We start from the raw sequence: 14,938 nt of genomic DNA on the forward strand, positions 1-14,938 counted from the left end.
AGTGAGCACAAATCAATGAGTGAAACAAAACAAGCATTTTCATCTCTCACGCGCTGTCGAAGCTTCTCAAGCGTTTCCTTGTGTGGTTTTGATTTGAAGCGTTTTGAAGCGTCGCAAGCTTAGTGAAGCTTTTGCGATGCAAAGCATTTACACAGCATTTCCACAGTAAAATTTATGACTTTAGGAATTCGAAAGACTCTTTTGGGAATTTAAAAGGGTTCTTTTCCAATGGGCAAGTGTTACTGAACGGGAAAAAGGGATTGAAAATCTCTCGTTTCGTAATTCAGATCGTTTCGAAACGCTTCCATGGGAGGAAGGTTATCAGTAGGCGTAAGGGATATGCGTGCCTGCCGAAAATGTTATGTCTGTCATATGCTCGTGAGTATTTTGAGGGAACCGTGCTTTAAAGTAAGTGGTGCTGCGATTCACAGAAGCAGCAGCGGACAGTGAGAAGCCGGGAAGGAAAGGCTTACAAATCTGGTTCCGTTAGTACCAGCGAGTCTCTTCGCGGTTTCACACCCATCTCGTGAGTTTCTCTGTTTCCTACAGCACGGACAGTAACATGCATTTGCGTTAGATAAATTCGATATTTCCTATACACCACACGCACGCACGCACACACACACTTACGCGCGCACACACACACACCCACACGCACACAAACAAATTCAAATGCACGAACATGCTTAGGCAAAACAATTTGCACAACCCACATTGACCTGGGGCATTGCGGATGGACAACATAAAGAGTGATCGCGTGGTTTTCCCTTTCTGATCAGACTCTAAGGTGCGTTGTGTTAACGGAAAGCGAGCAAACGGTTGACCGTCGGGAGGACGGTGGACAAAAAGCGAGAATAGGAGGAATGAGTGAAAGGCTAAATATCCTCAAACACGAGCATACGCGCAGCCTACTCTTAGAACCCCAGCCGGACGCCTACTTTGACGTGCTACTACGTTTGATCTACTGCGATCGAATCCGATATTGATAAGTGCGGTTTTGGTTGAGCGACACACCCACTGTGTGTGTGTGTGTGCTGTTTGTGCAGTTGGATGTGTGTGTGTGTGTTAGCAGGAGAGGGACAGAGAGAGCGTGTGTGTGCCTAGTTCTAGTAGGTGGTTTTGGTTTGCCTCTGATCGCCCCGAAGCGGTGCGATGCTTCCCGGGGTTGTTGTGTGGTTAGTTATAAGTGTGTTGCAACGCTTCCGGCATCATATGCCGGCATCATATCCGTGGTTAAAATTGTTTTACAAATGAGCCTTCCGCCTACGGTTACCGAGTCTACGTGTACACTTCATTCACTCGGAAGGATTCCATGCGTTGCAGTCACTCCGTCACACACTCCTACCGGTAGAGATCCGGAGAATGGAGGCGCAAAAATGAAAACCACATATTATTCGTAAGTACCCACCTTCGCGACCAGCAAACAGCGGAGAGTGTGTGAATTGTCGCTTTTACTGCCGTCGTCTGTACATGTAAATTTCCACCGTTTGCGATCGCTTTCTACGTAACGTTAGATTTTAAGGGCACATATTTGTTTTTTTTTTCTTTGTCCATACGTTTAAAGTGCTAGCAAACCTTTAGTCCAATATCGTATTGTATCACAATACACGCACACACACACACACATACTCCACCGAAGATAACACAAAACCCCCCAGCTCAACCGCACGAGTTCCGCCCACACAGTGATAACACGTACACATACGCGACGGCGGCGGGTAACATTGTCGGTTAGTTAGTAGTGGGTGCACCCGGCGCTCGCGACGCGAATCCTGCGAATGTATTTGATTCACCATGCTGGACGAATGGCCGAACCGTTGGCTCGAAGGGACTTAAAACATAAAACGCAACCTAATTCTAATCATTGGTATAGAACGCGCTCAAACACGAGATATCCCAACCCGCAAGGACGCTCACAGCGGCTTCGAAACACGCGTGCACTGCTCCTTGGAGAGTTGTCGCTCGGACGTGTAACAATAGTAACGCTGGGCGGCACGGTAACCCGTAACGAACGAGTTGGTATTCAATTTCAGTCGGCATCAGTCGGTTTGGAGACGGCTTCAGTCGGGCATCGTGCTTGGCCTGAAGGGGGACAGGCCTGTTCTAGCCGGCTTGCGGCCAATTCGCATGTAATTTAATGGACATGTTTAGGCGTCATGTAAATGGTAATAGCATAACGACTGGTTCGAGTAACAAAAAAAAGAAAAAGTACAACCCACCATAGGGATTGTTCTGTTGGGGTGGTTTGCGCTCCTTTCCCTACTTTTCGCTCAACAGTGAGTTTAAATTAAAGTGTCAAGCAAAACAATTAGCATCGCGCAAACTGTAACAAACTGGCAACCACAGCAGTATGGACATCGATAGTGGTTTTTGTCTGATGCCCATTTGCGCCACAACCATCGGATAATGTTTCCAGTTTGTGTGGGTGTTTGTTTTTTGCTTGTTTGCTGATAACATTCGTTCTAACATTGCATGCGTGTGGGTGGGTGAAATTCTCCCTGTGGCTCGCAATCGATGGAGCAATAATGAATAGAGATACATTCATAGTTTCGCGATTGCTACGCGGCGGGTGCGCGAATTAGGTGCACAAAAAAAAGGAACAAACAAATAATGCATCAATTGCGGCCCCGTCGTCGGCCCGTTTTTCCCTCGCTAAAACCGCATCGACTGATTATGATACCGGTAGGATTGCCGCCTCTTAATTGATATCCGCTAAGCGGTTCGAACGTCACCCGCGAGGTACGGAGCGTCACGGCGGTGTGTTCAATTTATGCAAATCGTTTCGCTAATGGCGCTTCTGCTGCGGATGCTTTTTAGCTGCTCTCGATGCCGGGGACCATGCTTTTTTGTTGTTTTGCTTCCGTGCGGCGGCCAGAAAACGTGTCACGTTCGAGATAGCACCTCCTGGACGAAGGACCGAGCAGAACCGAGTGCTGGAAATAGATGGATGGATTTGCACTTCCAGCTTTACAGGCACGATCCGCCATCGGCGAACCGTACCCGGGGCTGTTCTCAGACAATTATCTCCCGTATGACGCGACGATTCCGCGAGTTCGGTGTCGAGTAGCCGCTCTCCAGGTTGTCCTCGTAGATCGGCTGCGGTTGCTGCTGTGCGTGCAGGTGTATGCTACCGTGGTCTTGTGGGTGGTTGAGCTGGAGCAGTGATTTGCTATCCTCCTGATCGAGCTGATGCAGCTGATGTTGCTGCTGCTGTTGCTGTTGCTGTTGCTGCTGCTGCTGCTGCTGCTGCTGCTGGTCCAAATAGGGATCCGGCAGACCGCTAACGTCGTGATATGATGAATCTGTAATTACATCGGAAGCAGACGTCCGGGTGTTAGAAAGGGGATTGTCGACGAATGGAGACGCATGGTGGTGATATCGTCGTACCGAAATGCGATGGCTGGTCTAATCGTTTCTTTGCTTTATGTACAGACGCGTAGGAATCTCCGCAATATTCCTGCTGCCGGGAGGGATTCTGGCTTTGGCGCATTGCCGCCACGTGGTGGTGCTGCTGCTGTTGCTGCTGCTGTTGATGATGAAGGTGGTGCAGGTAATCGTCTTCGCCACCGTGCTGGCTTGGAGTGCCCGCCTGGTGGGGATATTGGTTATATTCGTCACCTCCTATCGTCATCGCACCGCCGTACACGTTCGAGTGCGATGCGATTGGGTCGTATCCGTAGGCCGCAAGTCCGGCCGTTCCTGGACCGGGTGCTGCCGTCGTCGTGGTTGTGGTGGTTGCGTACGCGGAACCACCACCGTGTAAGCTGGCCATCGATAGCGGTTGCAGACCGATGGTTACGGTTGTGGGGCCACCCTGTGGTGCTCCTTTTAGCTGCCAAATGGAATCCTGCGAATTGACGCTGCCGCCGTTGTTCGAGTTGGTGTAGCTGTTTTCCGTGTAGCCCATCGTGACCCCTGTGATGAAACCAACCCGCAATCGGTAAGAAAAAGAGAGTGAAAGAGAGAGAGAGAGAGAGAGAGAGAGAGAGAGAAAATAGAAGATTTTTTTTAAGTACAGTTTATTTGAATTCAAACAAAAACAAACAAATACTCTACACCGGAGGGTAATGTGGTGCTAGCAACAGTGCGAGCTGGAGGTGGAAGTGTTTCTCGAGGTTTTGCATTCAGGATAAAGCTATTTTGTCGTCAGGGCAGGACAATACCGGATATAGGATTAATCGTAAAAACGGGCGAGAGAGCGCCGCGCTCGCAGGAAAACACAAAACTGAAATAAAATGCGGCATGGAGCTGCATTCGAGTCCGCATTCCACGCGCATTGTTTAAGGGGGAGGTTTTGTTGGGTGCACATGGACCCAAACGGCGAGAGAGGCAGGACATTTCTGGGGCACGTTCTGCAGCGATGATAGAACAATGTTACTTTTTTTTGCAACTCCTTTTTTGTCGTGTGATTACGCTTGTTTCAGCTGGCCCGCATTCATTCGAGCCTGCTGGTTTTTTTTCTGAACAAAAAAAAATGAAGCACAGCTCAGTTGTACCTTTTTTCGGAGTCCTCTTTGTTCGAGGATGGTAAGTCTAATCCCGTAAGTTCATTTGACTGGATTAAAATGGTTGGTTTTATTCGTGTGGCGATGAATCAATGGACCGATTTTCCTCAACCAGTCAGACAAATTTTAATCCATAATATTAAATTTCAATACAGCAAACCCATCTAAACGCGGATATGACAATTTCTTTTAGCGGAGATCAAACCAAACTGGCGGTCATCAAAACTTGAAGCGTAGTGCGTATAGAAGTGCAGTTTGCAGAATAAGATAGATATATTAAGTGCCTCTGACACAGGTATTTAAGGTACTTTGGTGCTCATGAAACAATACCAAACAAACACAAACAAACAAAACAAATGATATAACAGAATAAAAAGTAAAACAAATCCACAAAATAATAAGGATGGCAATGCATGCAGGATGCAGATTGGTGCATCAATTCCGCACAAGTGTGTCGATGGATAACATTTTTGATTTGGAATTAGTTTCCTCCATAAGACCGAGGTTGTCGTGCAGGTCGTTTTGTGCAGCGCAGGCAAAGATTCCCGTCATCAAGCAAGGCATTCTAAAGTGGTTCGTAAGACATCGATATCGAGTACAGAGCAATCAGCAAACACGGCAAACAAAACGCACAAACAATTGTTCAACTAGTAAACCACTCGAGAAAACCAGCGAGAGCGTGTCGAAGGAGCAAGTCAAGCAAGGAACAGCTAGCAATAGAATTGAGTGCACTAAAATCCTAAACAGTTGCAGGGGGGTGGGAATAAAAATACTAAAACGGTTGTGCAGCGGACAGCACACACACACACACGTATACACACATGGGTGCGAGATCACTATTCACTATTTACCTGCTGGAATGGAAGTAATGGCGCTTGCTAGTCCTGGATTAGTAGAAGCGATATCGCGGAGAAGAAATGGTAGTGGTGGGGTTAAAATTTGATGGTTTTTGGTTCGTGTTATTGTGGGGGTGTCCAGGTGGTATGTCAAAAACGGTTGTTATTAAAAAAAACTATACTTTGAACACCTAGGCACATGATTTAAACTGTTGTTTCCTACCATCGACTTTGTTGCGTGTGCATAAATTGTGGTATGTGTATGGTATCATGTGTATGGTATGTAGTGAAAAGTTGAGCGGGATACAAAAAGAACAATAACAAAATAAACAGGCACTGGACGCTGGCCAGCACAACCGAGGGAACCGAAAGATGGTCAGTCAAACTAAGTTTGTCTACCTACATATACTAGGAAATGCCCAAACTAGAGCTAGCGGGCTGGGTTGATTCGCAACACTTCCATTAAACTGTAGCCGCCATTTTAATGTTCAAACACAAAGGCAGATCTCTACAACGGAACCAACACCCTGTTATCAAGGCCTGAACAACGCTGATACTTACATTCATTGTTTGGCAGGCTGTGACCGGCTACTTGTATGCTCGTTCCGGTGTGATAGCCGTAACCATTGTGCGTCGCGTAGACGGAGGTCTTCTGATCCTCAAGCGCCAAAGCAAGGTCCATCGAGTGTTCGAGGGCTTTATTGTCGAGCCCGGTGGTTGTTGGGTAGTACGGTGGTGGAGCTTGACTTTGCTGGGCGACAATGGACGGGCGTACCGAGTCCATTTCGTAGTCCTTCGATTGGTTGGATTTCTTCGTTTGATTGCGCTTGCATCGGCAGAACATTAGCATGAGACCAACGAACAGCGCAAACACTACGCACGATACGACGATCGCAATCAGCGTCGGAGTAGCGATGAAGGCGGAATCGTGTATGAGAGCTGGACCAACTGCAATGGAAGAAGATGGTGGTGATTCGTTATGACCTCAGGCATCAGTCCAGCTTGGTTGTAACAAGCGTTCTTGCTGGAAAAATTACTCACTTTCAGCATCCATGTAGTCGCCGCAGTACTCATGGCTCGATCGCAGACACAGCTTTACGCGCACCTTCGGTGGAATTTCCTCCTCGAGGGCCATCGGAAAATCGTCATCGTTGGCCATTGATCGACCACTAGAGCGCCGAGCCGAGTACATGTTCTCCAGTACCTGCTCCTTGTACGTTGGTCCACTTCCGGACACATCCAGCTGGATGGATTGCACAATCTGCCACGTTGCGATCGGGCTCTCGTGGAAACCGATCGTTTCCACAACGGCGATCAGCGCCAAACAGGTGGCTCCCACGTTCAAACCAAGCTGCTTCGTATCCGGATCAAAGCCCACGTGCAATGGAACGGGGATCTTGCTGATTTTCGTAGTGGTGGCTACTTCGTTAGATGGTTCCGAGTTGCCCTTGCTGTTCATCGCCTTCACCTTGAACACGTAGCTCTGGTACTGATCGAGTGGTGTCACACTGCACGGTACATCACGCTGGCAGTCGTACTCCATCCATTCCGAGCTGACCTGCTGCACGATGCCGCAGTCTTCCTTCACCTGATCGTGGTGCGGGATCGCGACCTTGCGGTACGACACGAAGAACTTCGTATTGGTGATGCCACCGTCGAAGCCCGGATCCCAAACGAGCGAGACGTAATTGGAGCCCACATCGGCCACCCCGAGATTGGTCGGCTTTTCCGGAGGTCCTTTCGGTTGCAGCCTGATCGGTGCACGTATGGTTTCGATCGAGTTCCCCACCCGACACGTGTAGTCACCGTAATCCTCGTGCTTAACTCGGTTGATGCGTAACACGCTCGTGTAGATGTCGTTGTTGTCCGTGGTGGTGTTGATCTCGTAGTGCCCGTCCGAGGACATCGAAAGGGCGGCCGTATTCGTACCCAATTGCCACTGGAACTCGGGCTTAGGATAAGCTTGCACGCGGCACATTACCACCGCATTTTCGTGGATCTCGTACGCCACCTTGTTGTATTGATGCAGCACGATCGGTCCATGCTCGATGCGCAGGTTCATGCTCGCATTCGCCGTACTAACCTCGTTCTCAAACAGACACGTGTACGTGCCTCGATCGCTCGGAAGCAGTTGGTTCTTGTGCGGACGAGCCTTACCCTGGAATAGGAGCGTACTCTGCACCGTCACCATACCACTGAGTCCGTCATTGTTGTTCGTGCTGATACGGTACATGTTGGCATCGGTCGTGATGTCGCGACCATCCTTCAACCATCGTACCATCGGTCGCGGTTTGCCCTTAGCATGGCAGGTAGCCGAGAAGTCCGTATCACCGACACGCTTCGTCATGTGCTGCTGCATTTTGCCGATAAACTGTGGAGGTTGATGAACCTCCAGATTGATCGTTGCCATCGGTCCAATGCCCAACTCATTCACGGCATGGCAATGGTAGCTACCTTCACTACCGAGATGTGCCCGTGGAATCACGTACTGTGGACCTTGTGCCAGGATCGTCTTCGATTCTCCGACGGCATCCTTATACCAGCGGAACTGCGGCACAGGCCATCCGGGAGGATTCGCTGAACACGTCAACGTAACGCCATTGCCCACGTGTACCACCGGTTTGCTTGGGTTGATGTACGCCTGCCCAGGACGATGACGCACCAACAACGCCACAGTGGAGTTACCAACTCGCTCAACAATCTTCCCATTGTACGGTTTCATCATGTTGACTGCCCGGCACACGTACCGACCAGCATGTTCAGCCTTCACGTCACGCAACTGCAGAATGTCCCCGGCATAACGGAAGTCTGCGCTTCCCTCCTTGAACCATTCGATCGACACCGGTGGTGGATTCGAGGTGACATTACACCGGATCGTGACGGTGGAGCGTTCCTCAGCCTCCCAAGTTTTCGATTCGATCACCACGATCGGCGCGTACAGCACGTCCAGTGTGATGATCTGCTCACCAACCTTGCTCAATCCGTTGTCCGCTGAGCACGCATAGTTACCAGCATCCTGCACCGAAACGCGCTGTATGGAGTGGGACGGTGATGAGCTGATGTGTCGTCCATTCCGCATCCATCGCACATTCGGGACTTTCGGTTTCGAGTCCACGGCACACTCCAAAATGGCCGTACTGTCACGCTCGACACGCAGAGGATTTTCCGGGCCCACTTTCACCCGTGGATAGTCTGTGAATGAGAATGGAGAAAAAAAAAACGACGACGACATGAAAATGTGAGCAAGTCGGCAATGAAACGGGCGAGCATTTAGCTTTTATGTGTGCAATAACTTTTAACACGGATCAGCGTTCTTGTGTTTCCGGCGTTGTTCGGAGAATGTTTTGCCACTCGTACCCAGTTATACGTCGTCCTCTCTCTCTCTCTGCTAATCCTTTGGGGGTGCACAAGTGTGCACAAATACGCTCCATCCAGCGCCCTTTGGCAGCTTGCTGCCCTGCCCTTGCCATGTGTTAAGGTCGAATTGTTTTTCACCCACACGCCACACGACGTTCGAAAGAAAACGAGACACGAGTGTTACGGTAGCGGCTTACGGTGCTGCCGTAAATGAGGACCGATTTGTAGTGACACTTGCAAGTCGGTGTTGCTCGATTCGTTTTTATTCGGCGCGTTTGCGTTGGTGCTCCCGGAACACGGAACCTTCGATCGAAAGTTTCAACAAGTTTTTCTGCCCATGTCCACCCATGTTCGCGAATGGATGGAATGCTCTGTTGTGCCGTGAACGGTGGCGTCCGTCAGTTTGTTGGCGAATGGAAGGTCCACCGTAAAGTAACTCCCCAGACGAGGCGCACCGTGAAAAAGGATTTCTGGATGTCCTGGCAAAATGGAACGGACTTTGTGCTCACGCGGATCCGATTGGGGTGGTATTGTTACACCAAATGGAAATGTATTGTTGGCGTGATTTTTCCATCGATCCCACCGGCACGATGGCTGATGGGATTATGGTTCGGTTTGCGTTTTCTGTCAACATCGCTGTTACCGCGCTCAAGTACTGTGACGAGGTCACACACGGTCGTCTTGCTGCTGTGGTGTTGGAGATAAACTGCATTGAAGGGATTTGCGCCGTTCGCGGGTTAGGAACGATTATTGGAAAAATCATTTCCTCCGGCGCACGACACACGAGAGCATAACTTTATGGATTTCCGAAAACCCACTCGGGGTGGGAAGTTAATCCGTGTCTCAAACAGTTCTTAGCGTAGCTCGTGGAAACCCACCCCACACTATCATTACGTCATAATTATCTCTTCGGCGAACCAGGCTCTTTGAGCGGTCGGCCTAACAACAACATCTCTCTCGATTTTAGGCCGCAATTAAGTGAAAATAAATAATAAATAAGTGCATCATCCCCTCCTCGCTTCCTTCTGGTTGGCAAATTGTGCTTAATGGGTTTTTAATTTGTTCTCGCAAGTAGGTCCTTTGAGTGGCAGCAGCGTAAAGGATGGGCTGCGAGTTCATTAATTTGTGTAGAGCTTAATTGTTACAGTTTCGGACACTTTATCAAGCGAGAGTGCTTGAGGCAGCACCGTCAACTCGTGGCTCGTGCTTAAGCACTCGATAATATTGAATAAATTTCATTTACCGGTCGCCGGTTCTGGTGCTCGGGACAAGGGACAGGAACGCAACAAGTAGCAACGCAATCCATCTGTTACGCCTTGCGGAGTGCGAGTTTGGGCTGCCAGCGTGTGCGCCAGTTACCATCTTGATTGACACGTGTCAAAGTGGCCATTCTGGGGCCGAAAAACGAGAACGCGTGCGTGTCCTGCCGCTCGTGCCAACAAATCAGGGCTTTCACGAGGAGCCAGGTCGGCGATGGCATCGTTGACGCGACCTGTTTGTGAGACAGGCGACTCGCCAACTCAACCGGCGTTGGTAATAAACTGGTTTTTCGCGCGTTCTCGTACACGCGTGCATGGCGCTCCAGACGGCTCCAGACGCTGCCCTTGCTGATGCGGATGCAATTAATGAATGTATGTACGAATGTTTTACTGGATGGTGGGTTTGTGGACGCCTTTTTGGCGTAAGCAATAACCGGTTGTTGGTTGCGAGCAGACGTTGCACGCTTCCCGTTCGCTTGGAAATGCAATTAGTCATAACGATATACGCGTGCCAAACGTGTTTCGAGAGCTCTCGGTTGCTTTTCCAATTCCCAGGTCCCGATCCCGATAGTGGATCTCGTTTTTCACGTCGATTTTCATCAAACGAAACGTCCAGAAGGCGCCAGGACAAGCACCAGTGTGATCGTTACGAGATGCCAGGTAAGCTAGGAATTTCTTTCCCGATGCCCGTTTTTCCTGTTTCCAAGGAGCATCGGGTTTTGTTAAGCGAAGAAGAGCACCGGTGTACCGGTGCCATTTTCCATCAGACGATCGCATACAACGAGTTCGTCTTCGTATGAAAGCTAACGAAAAAACAAAACCCCACCTACCTATCAGCCGTCGCTGGTAAAGATCTTAGTTTATTACTGTTGCAAAAGCGTTCCTGAAAATCGAAGCTCGTGCCCTCGAGAAATTGCGTTCAAATCGCAGGTGAAACTTATGGTTCACCGGGACGGGATGAAAGAAAACCGGAAATGGTTTCATTCCGGGCTTGAGACCATCCTCTGGACGGCGTGATCGGTTTCGGTCGATGGAGTTGAAATTTTACTCCCGAGACCCGGCCCGTGGTTGGATTGCGACTCGCCACGATGAATGGCTGTTGATCCTGGCCGTTTCGAAGAGAAGCCAAATTCCGGAGAGGCAAATAGCTGATTGCACCGACACGTGGTCACCACCGTCGACGAATGACGGCGTCGAAAATCAGCTCGAAAGCGGTCGAAGGAGTCGATTTAAACGACTCCACGTTTGGTTGGGAAATCGAGTCGTCGCGTTACCGCTCAAAATGGACCCGTGCCTGGAAAAAGGAACACAGCGTCCGGAACGGAGGGGGCGCGATAATGAATCGTTGTTTTCATTTCTGACCAAAAACGGTAGATCGTTTGAACGTGCAAGAAGGACCCAAGTGGACCGCAGTTTAGCCCGCGGAAACACCGGGTCGATTGGGTTACGCTTTCGCCCAAGCCGAGCGCTTCTCGGAAACAGCAGTGATTATCAATTCCAAAACGACCATCACCGCGTACACGAGAGGGCCTTTTCCCAGGCCAGCAGATTCAGCAGACTTCGATGAGCTCGTGGTGGATTGATCCTGCCATCGTTCGGCTGCATCCACAGAGCACTAGTTCCGCGCCGTTGTAGTTCAATCTTGCGGGTGTGCTATCACGTGAACGAGCTAGTGCTCGGGTTGAAAGCGGAGCAAATACACTTGACTCTCTCACGGCGACGCGCGTTCGTTTGAAGGATGGATTTTCTTCTTCTGCTGGTGTGGGTGTGGGTGTGCGTGCGAAACGTTGTGGCTTTCCCGGGGCCGTACGTGCTCAGACGCAGTGCTGGGGATGCCGGACTCAAACAGACGCACACCCGGGAACTAGAGAAAGGGACACCGCATCCTCTTCAGTGGGATAATAATTCTCATGTTCGGCAGGCGATAAATCCTTTTTGCTGTTCATACATCAATCTTCCTCAGGGCAACCGAGCTTCTGTCACGCCTGCGAGAGTCCTGAGGGTGCCGTCGATCCCGACACAGGGTGGTTCGGTGCTTCAACCCTTTTGCACCTTCGCCCTTCCCTTTGTGCTTTTGGCGCACGATCGAGCTCTGACTATGGCGAGGACGACAACGACGACGATGGTCGTTGATTGAAGTTTTGTGTTGACTGAATGCAAAACTTCTGGCGGGGATCGGATCGGCAGGAGACGAGCCGGCTAGGAGAGACAGCTTATCTCCAAGGAGATATTTGGCATGTCATTTCCTTTCAGCTGAAAGCGTTTCCCTCGCATGTGTGCGATTGTTTGACAAAGGAATGGAGTGAAGATGAAGAAAAAAGAAGCCCACGGTGGCACGGTTTTTCCACCCTTTTATCAGCACGGATCGCAAAAGGCTCCGTTGCGCTTCCGCAGGGTGATGCTTATTTTTCATCGATTAATGATTGATTGCGCATTTGCGCGAAAACCGCGCACAGCGTTTCGGTTTTACTGCAGACGCTGAGTAGGCGGATCTGGTTTGGCCGCAGTCGTGTTGTTTAAACTACGCCGTGCATTGAAAAGCGTCACGGAGCGTTATTTTATTTCCCCTCGAGTGAAGCTAGAGCCTCCCGCGTGAGTGTGCGGCCATGATAAACGCATCCTTGCGAGCTCAAAAGAGGGGGCAAAAAAGCAAACACTCCTTATGACAGCAAATCCTTTCTACGCTACTACGCGTCGCCCTGTGGTTGTGGCGTTTTCCCTGGATAGACCATTCCGGTGCTTTCGTTCGTGGTAGTAAAAACAGGTAGGCAGCTTTCGGTGGGGACTAACCTTGCCCGATCTCGCCACAGAGTTCAGCGTGTTCAAACGAAAAACCCGACGGCCGGGTCGTGTCGAAGAGTTTTAATTGATAATGTGACACTATCCCATCGGATTGTCCCTATGGTGGTGGTGGTTCCGCAAAAGACCAGTCCAGAGAGTGCCTCGCCGCAAGGAACGAACACACCCGAGATGCGCTACGGTCAGGCCGATCTTTCACAAGGATAATGTAGTGTTGATGTACTTTGGAACTCTGCTTTTGGTTCTGGCTTGACGTTGGTTCTGCCACTGCCGCCGGTGATGAGCATAATGAACGAATAAACAGAATGAACTTTGAACCAGGACCTTTTTCGGGTGCATGGAGCGCAATCTTGCCCGAACCCTCCTCGAACCGGAAGCATGGAGTTTTTGCATTCAATGTAGCGACAGTATAAAGGTCACATACGTGTTTGTGGGTGGGATTGAAACGAGCGAGTAACGAACACGACCCATCCGGTCATACGCTCATCAACACGATTATTAAACGTAATAGACTGTGACGCCCTTATGTGGATGCATTTATATTCGACATTTAATATGTAATTCACAGTACGTGTGTGGACTTTCGACAGGGTGATAGTTTCAATAGGATAAGAAAAAAAGTGTTCTTTCCTTTAAGCTCTTCAAATAATAAGAAAGTTCTATTCAATGATTATTATCATGCTGCGAAGCTTCAATAGTTGTTTGCATAGTTTTCAATCATACAATTAATTAAAACAAAAAGAAACATAACAAATTACAATTAAACATGTAGATAAATCCCATCCAAATCATAAAACTAGTTATAAAACATAAACTATGAGTTGCTTTGAACTGGATTTCTATTGAAAATGTATACAATTTCTGATTTCTTAAGAAATAAAAATATCAAGCACTGTTTTTTACGATGCTGAAATCAAAACGAAAAGTCATCGTTTTTTAGGTGAGAGTTATACCGTCTTTACTTCCTCATTCCGCCAAGTGCTATTACTAAAAAAATTCCATGAAACATGGCTGGCATCAACACTTCCCGTGATTTCTCTGAATAATTCGCGGAATCAACGAGCAGTCTTATGAATCGCGCGAGGGCGAGAGTTTAACGTTCATAGAAGAGATAGATTATGGGATCTCTTTGCGCTTCTGCTTTAACCTAAGCGAATAAAAAGTCAAACATCTCGTTCAAAGGCTTGGCTGTTTTGCTAGCTGTTTGTCCATCATTAAATTCTCGGATTGGTCGGGTTAATGATGCAAACAGCTAGCAAAGAGAAAGTTCTTTTTAACTTCAAAAACTCATTTCGTCCCGTTCCGATTCCCGGCTCCAGTTATTACTTTCCTAATGAAGTTGTAGGCCGTGTCCATCAGTGTCATTTCGGTTTTCCTCCGGCGCATGACGGTTTAGGCGGTTTAGGTAAGGATAAAAATTACCCACAGTCGCCCGAGCCGTTTTGGGTTGGTATTTTGTGACAGCCGATTTCCGGTGTCAGGTGGTTTTGTGTTCCGTGCAAAATTAGAACCGCTCCAGCGGCATGACAATAAAATGGAAATATATGTATATAAATGTAAAAAAAAAGAAACACTGGCCTACGTTTATCAATAGTTTCCCGATCGAACCGCAAACGCAGAAGATGGGCAAACTAAATTGGATAACTGATGTTACATTCTGTAACGTGACACGTGCCGGACTTGCGCGGACGTTGCTTGAATTTATAATAGGCTAAATCGGGCAAACCACGTTTGTCAATTTATTCTGGCAGGTTTGCTTGCTGGCGGATGTTTGGAAATTTGTGTTTCGATCGATAAAGCCTAGACGGAAAGCGGGCATCGAGAGCCGCCAAATGGTGCCGCAAAAGAGTCAACGAATCCGACCGGTGGTGGGAGGATGATAAAATTTTTAATCGAACGAAATCCTTTTCCCCAGCAGCCAAGCATTGGCTGTCAGTTTTGGCGGAAGGAGGTCTCGTGACACGGTCGTGTGAACGCGATCGGAGCAGCATCAATGTTGGCAGCCGATTGCGATGTCTGTTTAAATTTAATTTAAAAAAAAAGTTTAATTTCTTTTTCGCCTGCTACAGTGGCTGCGCGGGCAAAGCCGACGTGTTTTCGCGCGCGCCCGCCTGGACCGCCTGGTGCATAAATTAACTTCAATTAGACTTTTTTTTTCTCTTCCGTGAATAATTAAATGAAA

At 48.8% G+C, this 14,938-nt stretch overlaps 1 protein-coding gene across 1 annotated transcript in view; it reads right to left on the reverse strand.

Annotated features, from left to right (window-relative positions):
- Positions 1-3,012: 3,012 nt before the first annotated feature.
- LOC128724160 (muscle M-line assembly protein unc-89-like) overlaps positions 3,013-14,938 on the reverse strand; it is a 92,694-nt gene continuing 80,768 nt past the window's right edge. Inside the window, exons 5-8 of the mRNA XM_053817925.1 lie at positions 6,383-8,533; positions 5,903-6,289; positions 3,388-3,915; positions 3,013-3,302 (exon numbers count right to left, since the gene is read on the reverse strand). Coding sequence (XP_053673900.1) covers positions 3,013-3,302; positions 3,388-3,915; positions 5,903-6,289; positions 6,383-8,533 — 3,356 coding nt within the window. The remainder of the gene's footprint in view (positions 3,303-3,387; positions 3,916-5,902; positions 6,290-6,382; positions 8,534-14,938) is intronic.

This window comes from Anopheles nili, chromosome 3, assembly GCF_943737925.1.
Source record: "Anopheles nili chromosome 3, idAnoNiliSN_F5_01, whole genome shotgun sequence".
In the NCBI taxonomy this organism is placed as follows: domain Eukaryota; kingdom Metazoa; phylum Arthropoda; class Insecta; order Diptera; family Culicidae; genus Anopheles; species Anopheles nili.